Source organism: Channa argus, chromosome 20, assembly GCF_033026475.1.
Source record: "Channa argus isolate prfri chromosome 20, Channa argus male v1.0, whole genome shotgun sequence".
NCBI classification, from domain to species: Eukaryota; Metazoa; Chordata; class Actinopteri; order Anabantiformes; family Channidae; genus Channa; species Channa argus.
The window spans coordinates 14,709,283-14,729,555 of record NC_090216.1 but is presented as its reverse complement, the minus strand read 5'-3'; the positions used below and the strand labels follow the sequence as shown (position 1 = coordinate 14,729,555).

Below are 20,273 nucleotides of genomic sequence, written 5' to 3'. Positions count from 1 at the left end.
TATACATAATATTGTACACTTATTAACAAAGATGTAGATAGGAATCATCAAATTTTTTTCGGATAGAATTGATGCCATGAAACTATCTTGAAACAATTGGCTTCTAAGAGATCACTAACACCCTAAATCAAAAGGAATGTCACGAATTTTAAACCCTTCAATCTTCAATCCCAATACATTAAACCAAAGACACTGAAATGTGCCAATTCAATTATTTTTAACTTTATTTGGAAAAACAAAACCCACTATTCCTTAAAAAAAAGTCCTTTAAATCAGAGAACTTTACAAAAATATCTTTGTTACAAATTTTTTTAAATACAGTCTGTTTTTGTCCCATAATGAATTTGTATGTAAATTTGATGTAGATGTTTTTTAATAAAGAATAAAAGAACATTTGTAAAGCTACTTCTCTCTTTTTCTTACACTTAATAAATAACTCTTTCAAATATAAATTTGTTTGCCTGCACCTGAAGTTGAAGATTTTAGACATATTTCATAAAAAAGCTGACAACAAATTTAAATTTATAAAAAATTTTAATTTATGTCCAGGTCCCAAATTCATTCCTATGAACTTGACTCTGAATGCCTAAAAATGGCTTTAACTAGTTATTTATCATTTCCGGTTATTCCCAATGTTAAAGAAACTCATTATAAAACCTTAACAATGAATTACCCAACTAAGGACTTCCTGAAAAAAAAGATTTAGACTGAACCTTGCTCTTTTTGAAGCCTGGGAGATGTAACTATAAAAAATCTTTTCGTATGGTCAGCCACCAATTTTGGAAAGACATTCATGGCTGGGTATCTCTTAAAACTGAAAAGGTTCAAACTTTTGAATTTTACAATGTTAGATTTTTCTTAGGCAACCTCCCATCTAGGATTTCTGACTTCTGATCAACCTCATTATTTTGGGAAAATACCATATCAATAATTAAAAATGTAAAGGTAACAGACCTTAGGATCTTAGACCTATTTATGACTGAATTTATTAGTTATTTTAAATGAAATTCAAGGCAAATAAAAGCAGATTGACCACCAACTTAATGAAAACAATTTCTTATCTTTTGGTTGTTGTTTATATTCCCTGTTATGTGCCATTACATGTCTATATGTGTTTATTTTAGTTGTTCTTTTCTTATATTTAATGTTTGTTTTTGAAATTATTGTATTTTGTTATTGTTGTTATTGTCAATTATTTGGTATTTGTATTTCAGTCCTACTGTGAAGTGTATATATAAAGTTTTAAATAAAGTTATCAATTAAAAAAAAGACAGCAACTTCTTGTTTATTAAATGTTGCCTAGCAACAAAAGGTCAGAAAATCTTTGGTACAGTGGTCAACTTTTGTTGATATTTTCAATATCGGGGTTTCTTAAAAATTAAGTACTCCAGTGAATTAACAAATGCCATTTTAATTAAGTTTCATTCAGCATTTTTTGGCAACTGTCTTCGATATAAAGGTGAGCACTGAAATAACTGCTGTTAAATACGAACAAGAAAGTTCGTGTAAAGCTAGCTGTTGATCTGATGAAGGCTAGCTTAGGAGGCGAGGTAGCCAAGGCTAGCCTTAGCCAACAAAAGCTACATTTACTTAGTTTTAAAAACTTTTTTAAACTTGCTGTCTGCCATAGAACACTGAACATCTTGTTAAATTGTTTTTGTCATTCCACAACTAATATGTGATATTAACATTAGCTGTGTGAAATCATGTGGGAGATTAAAAACCTTTATAACTCCTGCTAAGTGTCACTAGCTTAGCATATTAGCAGTAACTGTTATCTCAGCAGTGGAGACCACATGATCTGCCATGAAACCACATTATTTCCTGTTTAAATGAAGACAGCAAGTATTTGGTAATATTGAGTAAAATATAGTAGTAGCTGTATAAACACCTAGCAAAACAGAGACATCTGGAATTTCTATAAAGAAAAGTGTGCCAATATTTATAAAAAAAAAAACACAATAGGCTGATTGAAAAAGCCGAAAGGATGCATTTTGTTAGTAGATTCCCTCAAGGATTATCCTAAACCAGAAGAAATTTTAGAAAGATTTTTAATTCAAAAAGAATTTTAAAAGAATTTTCAGGAAGATTTCAGAAAGATTTTTAAAATCCTTTTATAGACAGTTTTACAGTCACGATCTATGTAAAGGCTCAAATTTCTCTAATCTAGTTCCTGTTGTTTTTAATTACATTTAATTAGCATATATCTGATGACTAACTGTCTTCAGTATCCTGTTCTGGATACATTTCACACCCTGCTGAACTTATCTCCTGTACAGCCACGTCTAGTGGCAGCCTGTTGGAGCTCACCCACATAGAGCTGCCCGAGTGATGATGGCAGGCCTCAGTCTTGAAATGCCAGGCCTGAAATAGTTTGCTTTGTTTATAATGAAATTGTACATGCAGGTGGGTGCCTCCTGTGCGTGAATACAGATGTACCCAGGCTGGGGAAAGGAGGCGCCACACACAACTTGCCCTCGATCACACTCAGTGTGGTTGATTCACAGAAAGTTAATCAGTGGACTAATTAGGGATGCTGATGTATAATGAGAATTCCTAAGCTAGTTTTTTTTTTTTTTTTTTTGGATAAAGGGTATAAATGCCTACCTGACTTGGGGGTAATTAAAGCATAGAAGTATAAAACTGTAGTAGTGAAGGGTGGAGCTTAATTTCTAAATTCAGAGAAGCATTTATTCACTGTCATCTTTTTCAGGCGTAAGCAGTGTGACTTCTACAGAGGCCTGTTTCCTTGGATGTAAGGTTCTCCTTGTGTGATTTGCTTATGAGTGTCAACATGTATATGAAAGATGAGCAGCTGAGTTCTCTTCAGAGGGCGTGGAACAAACTGCAAGATCTGCCACAAGCCAGTCCTCTGGAAGTGGGAGCCTTCTCCATTCTCATTCTGTTTGCTGGTGAGTCATCTCTGACACAGTTGTGTTGAGTATTGTTTAAATGACCTTAATAGGGGAATCATTTTATCTATATATTAGAAATTGAAGGTTATAAATGTCTTAATATACAGTATTTATTATTTTTGTTGTTTTGTTGTTATATATTTTGACTACATGGGGACAGCACAAGTAGCTGTAAATGTAATTCTGACAAACTTATAACAGTGATATTTAGGGTGACTGTGGCACAGGAGGAAAAGCAGTTGTCCCTCAATCACATGCCAAAGTGTCGTTGAGCATGACACTAAACCCCAACTTAGTTGCTCCCGGTGAGCGTAGGCCAGCTGCATAGCAGCTCCCCCATTGGTGTGTGAGTGTGAGTGCGAATGGGTGAATGAGAAGCAGTGTAAAGCGCTTTGAGTACCAATAGGTAGAAGAGTGCTGTATAAGAGTGGACCATTTGACATGTCTGATTTTATTCACATATCAACATCCAAGTCAACAATATGCATTGCAGTCCCACAACTCCATAAGCTAAAATGCGCAACAAAGCGGGGAAGAAGTGCACGCACTTTTGAGAAACCCCTTTGTAATACATGGTCATTAACCCATGTCGCACACAGATTCACCTACAGACTGAGTCCAACTTGTGTTTTCTGTCTTCCTCTCCTTTCAGCCACGGTTCTCTTCCTGATCGTGCTGTCCCATATCCAATGCTGCTATGGAATTTCAAAATACCGGACTTCCAGAGTCCTGCCTGTATAACCCTGAAGATGAGACAGACCGGACTATTAGTAAATAGAACTTTCAGCCTTCATGTAGTCACCCACATGACACTTTATCAATTTTAACACATAAAAAAAGTTCCTTTTCATATTCATTGGTGGCTTGGAGGAAATAAAAGCAGCAATGGAAGAATATGAACATGCACATTTCTACGATATTTTCAGTTCTGGGATAAAGTTCCTGGATGGAGGACTCATCAAGATTCTTTAAGACCAACAAAATGAAACCCTGCGTGATGTCTGTTTCCACAACAAAAACCTTACTTTTGTGCAATGGAAGAAAAAATAAGAAAGCAGATTTGTGCCAAATGTCAAATCTATGAATCTATTATTAAATTGTTCTTTTCCTTTGGGCTGTTCCCTTTCAGGGGTCGCCACAGCGAATCATGTGCCTCCATCTAACCCTGTCCTCTGTATCCTCTTCTCTCACAGCTACTAACTTCATGTCCTCTCTCACTACATCCATAAATCTCCTCTTTGTTCTTCCTCTAGACCTCCTGCCTGGCAGCTCCAACCTCAGCATCCTTCTACCAATATATTCACAGTTTCTCCTCTGAACATGTCCAAACCACCTCAATCTGGCCTCTCTGACTTTATCTCTAACACATCTAACATGAGCTGTCCCTCTGATGTCCTCATTCCTGAGCCAGTCCATCCTCGTCCCTCCAAAAGAGAATCTCAACATCTTAAGCTCTGCTACCTCCAGCTCTGCCTCCTGTCTTTTCTTCAGTGCCACTGAACAACATCTCTGGTCTCACCACCGTCTTGAACATCTTTCCTTTCATCCTCGCTGATTCTCTTTTATCACACAACACGCCTGACACTTTTCTCCACCCGTTCCAACCTGCTTGCACTCGCCTTCACTTCTTTTCCACACTCTCTGTTGTTCCCTAAGTAGTTTAATTAAAGTCCTGCACTTTCTTTCTCTTGTTAAATTCAATGTATAATATATATAATGGACACAAAATAAACATACATCGTCATTTCTTTTAATCAGTTGAGTGTTTCTCTCATTGGCTGCTGCTCTTCTCTTGCCACCACCCCTATATGAGTCCTAGTGTATTACAACTGTAACAATTGTGTTCTCATTATATGAAAGTGTAACACTTTTTTTAAACAGAAAAAAAAATCCACTCGTCTAAATGGTTACTGTAAAGAATTACTAACTGTGAATACATGATATGATCTAAATACTGCATGTCTTTATTCTTATAACGTCATCTACTTTGCATCAAAAAATGTTCTGGGGGTTGGGTGGGGGTGGCACTTGTCACCCCTGTAAAACTTTATGCAGTGAGAACTGACCAAATACACATGCACATATACATACTATTGTACATTTAAGATGTTTTTGTGAATTATTTTACATTAGAATGTTGTTGCAGTTGAACCCATGAATTTTCACCTCTCCGTGACTGTTTATTATCTTTGACTATGTAGAGATAAAAAATCCTAGACTACCTTAAATACAAAAGCTATGTTTTTCACATTAATTACTCTACACACTTACTATACAAAAGTATAGTATCTGATTTCAAATATTGTAAATCCTTTGCCAAAAGTCTTGTTCAACATCTCTGGTCTCACCACCGTCTTGAACACCTTTGATTCTCGTTGATAGTCTTTTATCACACAACACACCTGACACTTTTCTCCACCCGTTCCAACCTGCCTGCACTCGCCTCTTCACCTCTTTTCCACACTCACCGTTGCTTTGAACCGTTGACCCCAAGTACTTGAAGTCCTGCACCTTCTTCACCTCTGCTCCCTGTGACCTCACCGTTCCACCTGGGTCCCTCTCATTCACACACATGTATTTTGTCTTACTGCGGCTAAGCTTCATTCCTCTGTTTTCCAGAGCAGACCTTCACCTCTCTAGAATTTCCTCCACCTGCTCCCTGCTCTCACTACAAATCACAATGTCATCTGCAAAGATCATAGTCCATGGAGATTCCTGTCTAACCTCATCTGTCAGCCTGTCCATCACCAGAGCAAACAAGAAGGGGCTCAGAGCTGATCCTTGCAGACCCACCTCCACCTTGAACTCCTCTGTCACACCTACAGCACACCTCACCACAGCTTACAGCTCTCATACATGTCCTGCACCACTCTAACATACTTCTCTGCCACTCCAGACGTCCTCATACAATACCACAGCTCCTCTCTCGGCACCCTGTCATACGCTTTCTCTAAATCTACAAAGACACAATCCAACTCCCTATGACCTTCTCTGTACTTCTCCATCAGCATCCTCAAAGCAAATACTGCATCTGTTGGACTCTGTCTAGGTATGAAACTATTTGCTGCTCACAAATGTTCACCTCTGCCCTTAGTCTAGCTTCCACTACTCTTTCCCACAACTTCATTGTTTGGCTCATCAGTTTTATTCCTCTGTATTTGCCACAGCTCTGCTCATCTCCCTTGTTCTTAAAAATGGGCACCAGTACACTTCTCCTCCAGTCCTCGGGCATCCTCTCACTCTCCAAGATCTTGTTAAACTAGTCAGAAACTCTACTGCCACCTCTCCTAGACACTTCCATAGGTATGTCATCAGGCCTTTCCACTCTTCATACTGCCTTTCCACTCCTCCTCCTCACTTCGCTCTTACTAATCTTTGCTATTTCCTGCTCCACACCAGTCACCTCTTCTACTCTTCGTTCCCTTTCATTTTCCTCATTCATCAACTCTTCAAAGTTCTCCTTCCATCTTCCCATCACACTCCTGGCACCACCAAGTCTCTTTGTCCAGTTTCCTCTTTCCCAATGACACACCGAGTACCCTCCTACCTGTTTCCCTGATCACATTAGCTGTAGTGCTCCCCTCATCTGGAAGAGCCTCCTGACTGCCCAGAGTCTATCTCAGTTTCTCCCTGAAAACTTCCACCCAACTTCCTCTGCTCTGCCTCAGTCCTCTTCATCTTCCTCACCAACAAGTAATTTTACACACCACCAACCTGTGTTGTCTTGCTACACCCTCCCCAACCAATACTTTGCAGTCACTGATCTCTTTCAGATTACGACGTGGACGATGTCGTCCACCTGAGTGCTTCTACCTCCGCTCTTATACGTCTTGAACATCACGATGCCTTCAATTTCCAGCTTCAGACTCATCACCCTATCACATAATCTTTTCCCCTCCAGAACATTCCAACCAATTAAGTGTTTAATTTTCATCATAGAATTTTATAGAATGTCACACCAACCCCTTAAAAACTTAACTCGCATGACCAGTTTCTACAGGAAACAAGAAATATCTTGTTGCCATGGACACAAAGAGTCACAATGTCAGCTGCAAATTGAATCTCACATTATAGTACAAAGCTAAATCTGCCGAATAATCTATTGACAGTTCTCTTTTACACCAGAGTTTTGGAAGAATTGAAAACTATCACAAAACTACTGTGATACTGAAGACATCCTAAAAATCTGGTTAATCTAAGACAGGTTCTGAAAAGTCTGTCGTTTTTTTTTTTTTCTAGACTATAAAATAGGTCATTTCCAAAAAGGAAATGTGAAAATGCTTCCTGAAAGGATTTTCCAAGCAAAGCTGAAAAAAGCTGAACTGAAGAAAAAGTATCAAAAAGGCTTTTGTTTTGAAAGTGTGTTTCCTGTTTGTTTGTGTGTTGTTCTGATGACTGGCTGTCTTCATTATTCTGTTCTGTTGCCATCTTTTGCTACTGAGAGTCAAATTACTGGGCTGGGAAGTTGCTGAGCTTTCAACCTAAGACCACCAGGCACCACAAACAAACTTTACAAAAAGAAATTAGAGAAAAAAAGATGAGGGGAAGGGAGAAAAGAAGTAGTAGAGGTCTGTGAAGCATTGTGCGGATAGTTAAATGTAGAGTCTCCTGAGGTTGGTTCTGCTTTCAGAAAACAGAGGTAAGACTTAGTTATTTACTTTTCACGTCAGTATTTACTCCATTTTACACTTTTCTATTAAATAACCAGGCTATGATTTACACTGCATGGTGCTAATGGTGCACATTTTATGTGCCAATATGCAGATAATGGTTCACAGCCGGTCAAGAAAAACAGCTAAGTTGATTTACTTATTCTACAAACAGCTTATATAACGCAGTTATATACACTAGCTATGAATAAATTAGTGTCTTTTCTATCCCAAGGTCTGCAGCAGTATATATATATATATATATATATATATATATATATATATATATATATATATATATATATATATATATATATATAATGTATATGATATTTATAATGTGCATTTAAAGGACAAATATGTAAAGATTGTTTTTATAGCAGTTTTAATAATTTAATGGAGGTGTCAGCATGATGCAGACTACACAGACCTATGCACAGCAAAATGTGATGTGCAGATGTGGTAAAAGTACAAACTCAAATAAACTGCAAGCAGTGGCCCCAACAAATTCTCCACTGCAAATACCAATTGAAATCAATTACTTCAGTAAAAAAAAAGAAAACTTAGCAAAAACACCTTTTTCCAAGAATTTTCCCAGCAAAGTTGAAAACAGTTGAACTGTTTTTGCTGTCAAACTTCCAAGCCAGTTAGCCTTAAAAACTTCAAAGGTGGAAACTTCATAGGCAGTTATGTGATGTCAATGATGGTGTCATTGATGGCTCCAGCATTCACAGTCGAATCATAGGAAATAAAGGTTAAAGATAAAGACTCTTGATAACGGAAGAGCAGATTTTACCTGCTGACAAGTTGTTAACCCATACTGATAAATCAGCATTTATTAGCCCACAATATTTTTATTAAAAAACAAATATATAATATAATATTATATTATATATAATATTAATCTTCAACCCACCAGGTGATGTTGTGGCTCATTAATTTTTACACCCATAAGCATATAACAAAAGCATATGTATTTATGCGCATATACAGATTTATTTGCATTTGTAAGGTAACAACCCACTGAGACAAATTAATCATTTGGGAGGGGCTACATAAAACTAAGTCATTTGTAGGTTTTGTCATCCATTTAAAAACAAATATGCAAGGAAACCAATAAACAAGGTTAAAAAAAGAAAATGTACAAACCACAGACATTACATAAACACATGTGCAGCATACAGTATTTTAAACTGTACAGTCTAAAGTATATGCATAAAAGGTTTGCAAAAGGTGATTACTAAGATGCACTTTGTGCGTCAACAAGTTCAAAACAGCTTATAATATGGAACAAAATGGTTTTGGCTGAAGCTTATTTTGCCTACCCTTATCACATGCAACGTCCTCCCCCTCATTCACTCACGTCATCTTTTTCAGGCATATCAGTGTGAACTCTACAGAGGCCTGTTTCCTTACATATAAAGACCTCCTTGTGTGATTTGCCTTTATGGAGGTAAATATATTAGCTATATATTTTCTGTGCAAGAACAACTACTAACTCATATGAGTTTTAATCAAGAGTTTCAATTAAATGCTAGGTATGAGTAGTACTGTCTGCTAGCTAGTCTCAGCCAACTAGCAGTAAAGTAGTAACATTAATGTATTGTTAACAATAATCTTACTGTGGATATTTTTTTAAAGGACTTTAAAAAATCATTTAAGATGCCGCTCTTTGGTCACTCATTCAATCCAAAGAAGACCCCTCCTCGTAAATCTGCATCTCTGTCTAGCCTCCATACAGTAAGTTTAGTGTACTTATGATCTAAAGACACCGTTTTAATGAAGTGAATGCAAATAACCACATATATTGCTTACTTATAAATAAATCAACAATGATCACTTGAGAGTACATTCAAAAAGGGGTTTAAACTTTAGCATTGTGCTAGCTAACTGATCTCTGTTTTTTTTTTTTTTTTTAATGTATTTTAGTTGGATCGTTCAACAAGAGAAATAGAGCTGGGCCTTGAATATGGACCTCCTGTAATGAACATTGGAGGTCAGAGCTGGAAATTTGAAGATGGACATTGGAAAACAGGTGTCGTGTTTGATCATGCTGAATACAAACTAGCATATACATATTCCCAAATCTGCTAGATAACTAGTCTCAGAATGGAGTGGACAACATTAATTCTTAATTTCTTATGATTATTGTTGAACCAGAATCTAGTGGAAATGCATCTAGTAGAGAAATGCAGCGGCTTAAAAAAAGAAACGTACAGTTGGAGGAGGAGAATAATCTCTTGAAGCTGAAGATTGAAATTCTCTTGGACACGGTAAGAACTGGGCACCTCTGAAATATCTTTATTCAGACATCATGAGCTCAGTGTTATCATGAAGCTATGCAATAGTTATGATGTGGGAGTGTTTTTAAAGGGCAAAGATGTAGAGATTGAGATTTGCACGCCCAGGAGCTTGACTCAACAATTTTAGGAAACAAAAGATATTTCTCTTCTGCAACTTACAAGAAAGCAACCATCGTCCCCCTGAAACCCTTTTCAGACCGATACAGTCACCTTGGATAAACCTGTGTCATGTATGAAAGGCCCTCAGGATCTATAATAATCAATTTGATGTACAGTATGTTTGGGGAAAACTCAAAGCTATTTGCATTTGTTATAAAAACCTGGTGTGGCTTCACTTAATTATCAGTTCATCATTTTGATTTAAGTGTCTTACCAATGCTCCTAAATACAGGGTATTTAGCAGGGTATTGTTTGTAGAATGTTAAGGAAAATAATGAATATAATTGGTTTTGGAATAATGTTTTAACAAAAACATTTGAAAAAGTTAAGTGAATACTTTTTGGATAAACTACTTACATTTAATCTTTTTGTTTTTAGTTGACAGAGACTACTATAGAGTACCACTTGATGGAGAAAGACATGGAGGATATAAAGACTCAACAAGTAAATAAGAAAGGAGAAATGTGATCTTATGCCTTCATCATCTTTATTCCTAAGACCTTTTTAAATTAAACTAGTATTCACGTGTAGTTTTTTCCTTTGGTAATACATAATGTTGCTGCTATTTGCTCATAAGAACAAATTTAAAAGACTAATTGGTTTTTTAGATAATGAGGACACAGAGTATAAGTATGCCCTTTCTGTCAAGTGATAATGTCTGACTTTGACCCCATAACATCACCCCCATGGGTCTTTGGGTCCCCACCTCCATGAGATCATCTTCTGGTACCAATGACATCACTGTTTCCGGTTAACTCCTTTTTGTCAAAATTTAAACTTCCAGGTTCCTGCATTTTTGAAAAACAAAACAAAACAAAACAAAAAGTCTAACAAAGCACACTCCTCTTCGTCCAAAGGTTTGTTTTAATTAGGATTTTAATATCCTAATGGCTAAGGTTCCACGCCCCCCATATATGCCCTGTCAAACGGTAAAGTTTCTTTTCCCAAAAACATAAGTAAACCTGCTTCAACAGCCATGACAATAGAGAGTACTACGCAGGGTGAAGGCCAGAAGTAAGGAAGGCAAGTGAGGCATGTCAGCAAACACGTTCACTGCCTCCATCTCTAAGGAAGGCCGGGGATTTATATGAAGTAGGACATCATGCCTTGGTGCCCTCAACCAACTTAATTGGCTCCACCTCCAGCTACCTGTAAGTAGAACAGAACAAGTCAACCAGCCAGAGGGCCATCACTCCCCCTCCACAAAAACGGGTCCCCGAAAGGAAGTGTGCCACACTTTTTAAGTGTATATCTAATTTTTGTAGGACCCAAAAATAGAAGATGGCAAGGGGAGAACATGAACTTAAACACACTGGGGGGAAAGAAACTAAATAACAGTACGAGGGAACTAATTCAGTAACTATGGGGAGGCAGACACGACGAAAGTGAATTTAAAGGACTGAAAGACTGAAGTGGACAAAGGAACACTCAAACATAAAACCAGGGCCTAACAAGCGGAAATAACAAAAGACAAAACCTAGACACTGAGACAAACGAAAGCAGACCTCAGACCAAAACACAAGTGGGAGATTCCAAACACAAGGATCAGGTAGGGCATGGAAGGGGAATGTCCAAATGCATAGAACCAGCACAGGAATGTTCACGGAGGAGGAAGGAGAGACTATCTGGCAGCGAATGGTGGGAGAGCTGGGTAAAAGTACAAGGGGGCAAAGCTGAAAACAATCAGGGTTAATAAGAAGAAGCTAAAGGAACTAACTAGGAAGTGGTGCTGAGGGATAACAAAATAAAAGCCAGGAGCAGGAAGTAAAACTAGAAAACTGAAGTCCAAAAGCAGGGACTGTGACAGAATCTCAATTTAAGAATAATTACATTTAACACCTTATAACAATACCACACTTTCATCCAAACAAATGTGTATACATTACTGTTTAATGTATATAAAACATCCAACATCCCCTGCACGCATTCCCACCTCAGCAATGCCGAAAACTCAAAAGTCCAAGCTATGAATGCACGGCGACGACTCACTCTTTACATGGAGTATGTGCATCTTTACATGTGAGAAGCCGATGATGACTGGATTGAAACACAGAATGTGACACAGTCTTTAACATTAAAGACAGTTTTTTCTTCAGAGACATTGTGTGTAAAGAAATCAACAACTCAACGGGCAAGTACTCTGCATGATGGGTTTTCAAAAAGCGAAAATCCTACAGCCAAGGCTGACTGTTTTGAACAGTGGCCTTTCTGTTTTATTGTATGTTGAAACGACTGAAAGAAAACAAGATATTTTATCACGCATCAATAAGTACTTTCATGATGATGATTGTAAATTATCATGTAAATTATCATAGTCACTATATGACTTTTGTGTGGTGGATGAAGAGGAAGAGAATCGTTCTAATATTTAATACCATCTATACTGTTGGACAACACAAAGAAAAAACTGACTGAGCTCACTAACACTAACAATAAGGTATCTGTCAGGTGTCATGAAATAACTAATCACCCGTAATCAGTTTCACTTGCTCTCACCACTCTGCTTTTATACCTCCTCAGTCCCCTCACCAAGCAGCCAGAACATCTGCTTTCTCACTGTGACCTTTCAATTTTCATTTAAATCATCTTTGCTATCTACGATTTGGACCACGCTACGTTTTTGCCCTGACTCTGCCTGTTACTTTGGTTAAGTGAGTAACCGCTCCCTGTTGACTCTCTGCTGCACAACCTTATGAATGACCAGGGTTCTCAGTACTCTTATTTGCCCACGAGGGAACAAGTTTTTCACAAGCCCTTTTTATCACATGATCCTCCCCAGCGATCCCTCCTCCCACCATTTCCCTACCTCATCTTCAAGTTACTCAACCTCGCCACATCTCAACTCATACTCTACCAGGACCATACTCCACTCTTCCTCATTTTAAAACCTTGCTTCTCCTATAGACTCCACTCATCTTCCCACTGACTCTAACTGGATTTCAGCACCATCTAGGAAGTCGGAGGACTTACTACATCTCCATCTGTTTTGCTAACTATTATATAATAAACCTTATTTAAGCTGAGTAGTTCTTATTGGGCCAACCCTAAAACTAGTACCTTACAGAATCGATCTTCAACAATTTGTGTAGTGCTTTTGTATTACTTTGAAATTATGTTTGAGCATATTTTTGAAATAGTTAGAATTAAAAAAAAAAACATTTTCTGCAAGATTACATTTAATAAACATGTTGATTCTACAAAACTAAAACCATTTCTTCTAATTTTTGGGACTCCTATAACCAGTCTGAGAATATACTATTGTGGAGAAGCCTCCAGCAAGACAATAAATTAAGAAATTATTCTTTTGCCGGAGGAACCGATCAGCCACTCCAGCAATCAGACACTAAAACAAGATCTGAACACTTCCTAACAAAGCCTGACAATTCTTAACGCGGTCCAAACACTTGGATCTGCTGATTGGATGTTTGGGACATAACTAACAGAAAACCCTTGGACAAGAAGGAGTGTGCTTAGTGAGTCTGTTTTGTTTTGTTTTTTTTATTTCAAAGAGGTGGGAACCCGGAAGTTTACATTTTAAAAAAAGGCGTTAACTGGAAGTGATGATGTCATGGCGGTGCATGCCAGAAGATGATTTCATTGAGGTCGGGACTGGGATATGATGTCGTGTGTGTGACATGTTGCCCTCTCTGAGGACTGGTGAAAGTTGTATCCTTGTAGCACTTGTCTCGTTTAAGCATTATTTTTTTTTATAAATTTGGCAAAGCAGTATCACTTTGACTAGAAAAATGAAAGATCTTTATCTTAAGGTCATTTTTACAAGTTTCTTACATAGCATGTACTCACAACTCAGCAGTAGACCTTGAGCAATATTTTTGTCAAAGGTGTTATATAATAAATATTGTTTATGTAACTTAATTAGGAGATCATTGCCAAGAAATGTATGCCAACCTGCATTTATCTTCTTCAGCATCATAAATATTTCCATTTAACAGTGATACTACCAATAATATAGTGTAATGTTCACGTTTGTAAGCCTTGTTTATACGTAGTTTGGAATTCCACAGTTTTTGTGAGCCAAGAACGAGGACTCGCCGTAACACAATGGCTTTCATTAAAATGAATTAGTGCAAACGCAATGAAAGGTGCGGCGTTTCATGAATGGGTTTTATGTCTTCCGCTGATTGGTGGGTGCACATGTCAGTCAAAATCTCAGTGCAGCTATTGGTTGTATGATCTCTATTGCGCAGGCGCATATTGTCAAGTATAAACGTAGCGTATGTGCTGCCGGTAGCGGGAATCAAGCCACTTTTAGCTTTTATTTCTACCGCTTTAAATTGACGTCTTTACTCGGAAAGTTGTTAGGTTATTCTTCGATATTGTAGCGGCGCTACCTCTTTACATACTTCACTTTTAACAATGCCTTGGGGCGGTAAGCAATGTTATTAGAATTAACGAAGTACACCGATGTTTAGCAAGCTATTTTTGGCTAGCAATCTGTTAGCTGCAGTCTGATAAATTCCTATTGAACTGTCACATGCTTAGCTAGCGTTTAGCATGCTGTTTTTGCCGGTATGAGCGATTTAAGAAAACAGCGACAGCACCAATGGTGATCAATATGTCTTTGTTTGAACAGAGCCACCATACTTGTTGGTTATTTTAACATATTTTATTATTTTATTAATTATTTATTTATTTACGGGCTAGTCTCATTAACCGTATTAAACGTCCCGAAAGGGTGCTCATTTGGCCGTTTGTGTTCAACAGCGAGTGCCATGTGGGCAGCAGAGTACTTCGTATTACTTGAAATGTTTTATAACTTGTTTAACACTCTGCCATCTGTTGTCATTAATAACGAATACATCCGTTAGTGTGGTTTGTCTACGTTTTCTAACACTCCTTAGCCGTGACATTTGCCTGCGAGTGGAGCTGGCCCTCTGTTAACACACACACTCGTTTATCGGCAGAGCTTTAAATACAGGTCTACACTGACCACAACTAGCTTTGCGTCTGTCCCTCAGCACTTTTGTGTCCGCATACAGGACAGTAACAGCAACCTGTTCACCATGTTATCCAATGTCATCACAGTAGGAACGGTATTATTTGTATGACATAAATCCAGACTCATCACCCCATCATGCCCTGTAACTTTAATATAAATGTAACTTTGTGTTATACAAAGAATCTGGTTAAACTGTTTGATACAGTTGATTTTGCCAATGACATCTCTGACGATTTTACTGCAGGAAAAAAGGGCCATAAGGGAAGGGGAAAGCAATTCAGCAACCCTGAAGAAATTGATCGACAGATGAAAGCACAGAGAGAGCTGGTAAGTGAAAGGCCTTTAGTGGCAGATATGTACTTTTGGGAAAAATCTGACCTGGTGTTTATTTTTGTATGTGTATGTTAACAGGAAGCAAATGCTGGTGCAGAAAAAGAGAGTTCTTCAGATTCTGAGGAAGAAAGCAGCAGTGATGATGAGTCTGAGGTGAGTGAAGGGGCAGGTACCCAAAAACTGCGTTTTTTGTTTTTCCTACATTAGTGTCTTCATACAGATGTGGTCACACATCACACTTGTTGGTGCCGTTAAAAATATTGGGTGGCACATGGTCTTTATGGACACACATGTGCTTTAACAGAACAAATTTACTCTGATTTGGCTAGGTAAAAAAAAATTATAAAGAAATTATTTTTGTAGCTGTAAATGTATGTTTATAGTTAATAATTAATGATTTACTTCCAGGAAATAAGACCCATGTGCTACACGTGTTTCAGCGAAGATAGTGGAGAAATTCAAAGATGTCCTAAACCCAGTTAAAACCCAACTTTTTTTTTAATGTTAACTTGCAACTACAATGAGCCAGTCCACTTCTTACAGTCCACTTCTTACGCCACTACTGCTGTTACAATTTGCTACTCAAGAATGTTAATTTATATACAGTACACATGAGAAATTGAATCAATTTCAGTTCTGTTCTTAATTTATGTGTTGTCAAATATAACAAAGTACAGCCAAAAGCAAAATTAAACTACTGTATCAATAAACAGTAGCTTAAAGGTTTTATTTTATTTTTTTTATGCACAGTCCAGAAAGAGGAGTGGAGTAGAGGGGCTTATAGAGATCGAGAATCCAAACCGTGTATCCCAGAAAAGCAAGAAGGTGGCTGAAGTAGATGTCAGTGCTCCCAGAGAGCTTTCTCGCAGGGAGAGGTGAGTGTCGCTCAGTCACTCGAAAATGTAGCAACTGCATTGGTGTTTTCTTTTTGTTTGGTTTTATAATTTCTGAAATTACAAATTGTCAGCCCTGATTGTTTCTGTTGCTCTTACTGTTTGTCCTCTCCCGCAGAGAGGAAATAGAGAAGCAGAAATCAAAAGAACGCTACATGAAGCTCCATCTAGAAGGGAAAACTGAGCAGGCCAGGGCTGACCTGGCCCGGCTGGCTATCATCAAGAAACAGAGGGAGGAAGCTGCTAAGAAGAGAGAAGAACTCAGGAAAGGTGAGAGGACACAACAGTGAAGATAGGCCAGTTGCGTAAAACTCAAAGATTGTAAACTAGAGGAGGAAGTTATAAATCTCTAATGAAAATGTAGTTCTCTTCAAAAATTCGCTGTAGCTGAAAAATGGCACAAGTACAAACAAGATTAAGCAACTTGTGACTGATTCTACTTGTCTTTAACTAGGTGTGGGATCATGTACATTTGTACACGCTGGCCATATCATAATCGTTTGGCCAAAACCTGATTTTTGTCTATAGGCATTTTTTTTCCCCTCATATTCAGCTTCACCGCAATGTTTTCCACTTGCGAATATTAGTCACATTCAATTAGCCTATATACTGACAGTGCAAGTGCCTGACCTCTATTTGCTAACATTAAATGTTAAACTTTTGGATTGGTATTTCATCATGTAGCAGTCGAAATAGTGTTTCGTTTTTCTAAATATTAGTTTTTGTTTTGTTGTTGTTGGTTTTTTTTTTTTTTATTAAAGCAGTTTTACAGCAGACACAAAAAAGGACATCCAAACAAATTTCTCCAGATGCTTGAATAAAAAACAGAAACACACACTGCTTTACTGCTTTACTTCACTGATTTAGACTACATAGCATATTGTTTTCTGTAAATCACCTTTTCATCTTGCATCATCAAAAATCTACAAGGACTTGTCTATCAACAACTGTAAATGTTCCCACTGCTAGTAGTAATTTCCTCTGTTGGTTTAGACAGTTAAATCTTAGGTACAAATTCTAGAACAGAATAGACCCTATTTAAAAGGCTATGAGCTTTAGAAACAGACAATTCTGTATACTCTGCATCAGCCTGAAAATCTTTAAAGCTTTACACAATTTTATGTCTTTTATATTTCATCAGTAAAAGAAGCTGAAGAAGCCAAAGCCAAGCGCTAGTCCACCATGTGAAAAATTCGTCATGCACTTCAGTCTCATGCTGGGCGATCTGGAGGAGGATGGGGAGGGGACCAATACGTCAGATCAAGGGTGCTCCTGAGCACCTGGCCCTCATTTTAAATCGGGGGGGGCACGGGTCTTCCATGACAGTATGGTCAAGAAAGGGAAAACTGGTTGAGCGAAGTGAGATGAAGAGGAATGCAACATTTGGGATCCTCTAGTTGTCTTTAAAATCTCTCAGGGAGAGAAAATCATAGGTTTTCCAAGTGCTCCATTGCCTTTTTACCTTACTCCACCCACCTTGGTTTTAATTGTAAAGCTTCTGAAGTTATTTCCATTCCTATTGATTCTTACATTTTATTACAAGCTTACTCAGAGATTGGACAAGTTTTACAGTGAGTGGGTGTATGATGATTTCCTTGGTGCTTTACTTTTCCTTTCATTTTTGTCTTGTTTTATAAGAATACAAATTAGTATGAAATCAGGGGAACACGAAAAATATTCAGAGAACAGACATAAGAAATTGTACTGCGTAGATTTGTTTAAAAGGGGTTTTTGCTTATTTAAATAACTAAGTCAAAGATTCTTGTTACAGTGGTAAAATCATAATGACGGAAATTATTTAGCCTATCGCTTTACAAACCAGCTTCATCCCTATGCTGGTTTTGCCTCTTTTTCAATTGGCAGTTCTCATATTTGAAAGAATGAGCTGTTCTAGCATCACAGCGCATATCAAGGAAGTGATAAATCTGTAGTTTATTTTGCTGTTTCATTGATATTCTAACAAATAAATACTTGTGGACCAACTTATTGTCAATTCAAAAGGTGTTTCAGAATGTGTTTTGCAATCTTTTGCTCAAAGCACCAGGTGTGTTACCTGAATCATGTTTAATAAGCATTTTTTTTTAAAACCTTGTTAAACATCAGTGCTGCATCAGTAACTGTTTCCTCTTTAGTTCTGTAGGGACTGTGCCTGTTGCCATGTTTACACCTCACCAGTTAAATTTTTTTTTTCTACACTACAAACAACCTGCACACAGGTAGATTAGGTACATCAGCACCACTGATAACATTGTCCAGCACTATGAGAGCTCAAACTCTGTCAACACTGTCCAAAGAGAGGAATAACTGTAGGCTTATTGGTGTCATTTAGAGAACACAAGTGTCATAATAAACTGATAACTCAGTATGTGCAGGATTTGAGATGCCCTGATCAGGAAAGTATTCCCTATAACTTGCTCCAAAAATTCAAATGTTGAAACCACAAAGTGTGGGAAATGTAGACACATCATAAAAAGATTTTCCATCATGTTTTTGAAGTAATTTTACCAATAAATTCATTAATAAGTGACCATGTTGTCTTTTATATTTAAATTTTTAGATGATTTCTTCTGTTACTTATCTGAAGCAACTGAAGTTTATTATGCCTTCATCATTATGCATTTTTAATTTAAATTGTAAACCACATAACTCACTATTACATAGTGCAGAAGATGACTTTCTGTCAGTCAAGAATGTCTCATGTTACATGGGGGCCACTTAATTAAAAAAGTGGACGTGTAGCTATTGGCACTGTGTGTGTGTGTGTATATACAAGCGTGTTCTTATTTGTTATGTGCATTTAGATGTTGTCACCACTAGACTGCAGCATCTGACCAGGCATCAACATCAGCCAGCAGCTCGCAATGCACAGAAAATCAAGCAGAACATATAACAGACAATGATTCGCTAACCATATATTTGTCACTTTGACTCGGTAGGACTTTGTCGATGTTCCAGGTACGTCACTCAGTTGAACTCCAATCGTATTCTGGATGTTTATAGGCCAACTTCACCAGTTTTCAACTAGCTCTCAATGGCTTTGGTTTAGGGTGTAAATGTACATTAAGCTTTTAAACTTCCCTCTGTCTTCCCCGTATTAAAAATTATTTTACTGCTTCAAGTTGAAGACAAGTTGAAGAAGATGACATCACCCAAAGGAACTTTTCATCTTAAGGAGTTTATATTATGTCATCTGAGGGAACTCTGGAAAAGGATTTTGACTATGATTAAAACTTCATAGTAAGACCAACAAGATAACAAAATATGACCTGAAGGTTCCTCCAAGTGATGTCATCTGGAGGCATTTTTCAGCTAGAAGTAGAAAGATATGTTGATATAGGTCAGTCAAAGGGACTATAATGGCATTTATGTACAAGTACTACCCAAACTAGAACTAAAAGATGCAAGTCCAAAATCAGAGAAGGTGCCCTTTAACTAGTACACTGTATTAATAACAGATATATTTAAAGTTTACAGAATTTGTTTTTACACAAAAACAGTATTTAACACAAAGCCATAGAGTTCTCACTTTCATGTTTTTTTCCCATGTTATTTTGGGTTTATGTTTGTTTCAACAATATAAATGCCTTTTTAGTTTGTGAAGCCATTTTCCCAATAACTCCTGTTTCCCCCAATCTGTAGGCCTTTGTGATAATGGAGACCAAAAGAGATTTGTTACGTTGGGACAAAGACTTAACAATCCCTCACTCCAAATGTGTAATAAATGTGTACAAATGTCATTATTTGGGGTTTTATTTCACTTTCACATCTGTATTTATTCAGAAGAATATGCATTTCACCATTGTGCTAATACATCAGCTACCTCCCCTCAACACAAGTCAGATTAAACAATGTCATATTGTAGAGGTCATCTGGCATCTATTATTATGCAAGTTTATGTACAAAGCTTTAGTAAATCGTTACAGGACAGTTTAATAATAGATTTGGGACCAGATATAATTTTATAGACAATCAGTTCTGAACATTTTTGCTTTCACAAAATGCTCTGACAATAAAAACAGATTAATTAGATACAAGTAGGTGCAAATGTTTGCATCCTCTTA

The 20,273-nt window shown here is 37.3% G+C and overlaps 2 protein-coding genes across 2 annotated transcripts; both read left to right on the top strand.

Annotated features, from left to right (window-relative positions):
- Positions 1–8,005: 8,005 nt before the first annotated feature.
- On the top strand, positions 8,006–10,809 carry LOC137106014 (protein chibby homolog 1-like). The gene is made up of 5 exons (XM_067488986.1): positions 8,006–9,017; positions 9,206–9,304; positions 9,494–9,599; positions 9,725–9,837; positions 10,405–10,809. The coding sequence occupies exons 1-5, from the start codon at positions 9,012–9,014 to the stop codon at positions 10,492–10,494; spliced, it is 414 nt and encodes a 137-aa protein (XP_067345087.1). The 5' UTR covers positions 8,006–9,011; the 3' UTR covers positions 10,495–10,809.
- Positions 10,810–14,242: 3,433 nt separating this feature from the next.
- pdap1a (pdgfa associated protein 1a) lies at positions 14,243–18,194 on the top strand. The gene is made up of 6 exons (XM_067487579.1): positions 14,243–14,416; positions 15,231–15,313; positions 15,398–15,472; positions 16,070–16,194; positions 16,331–16,482; positions 17,354–18,194. The coding sequence occupies exons 1-6, from the start codon at positions 14,404–14,406 to the stop codon at positions 17,386–17,388; spliced, it is 483 nt and encodes a 160-aa protein (XP_067343680.1). The 5' UTR covers positions 14,243–14,403; the 3' UTR covers positions 17,389–18,194.
- The last annotated feature ends 2,079 nt before the right edge of the window (positions 18,195–20,273 follow it).

What these genes read in the sequence shown, in the direction of transcription:
- LOC137106014 (XM_067488986.1), top strand. An exon ending in CTCTGTCTAGCCTCCATACA is followed by an intron (nt 9,305 to 9,493) that starts GTAAGTTTAGTG and finishes AATGTATTTTAG; the next exon opens with TTGGATCGTTCAACAAGAGA. An exon ending in AGATGGACATTGGAAAACAG is followed by an intron (nt 9,600 to 9,724) that starts GTGTCGTGTTTG and finishes TTGTTGAACCAG; the next exon opens with AATCTAGTGGAAATGCATCT.
- pdap1a (XM_067487579.1), top strand. An exon ending in TGAAAGCACAGAGAGAGCTG is followed by an intron (nt 15,314 to 15,397) that starts GTAAGTGAAAGG and finishes GTATGTTAACAG; the next exon opens with GAAGCAAATGCTGGTGCAGA. An exon ending in GAGAGAAGAACTCAGGAAAG is followed by an intron (nt 16,483 to 17,353) that starts GTGAGAGGACAC and finishes ATATTTCATCAG; the next exon opens with TAAAAGAAGCTGAAGAAGCC.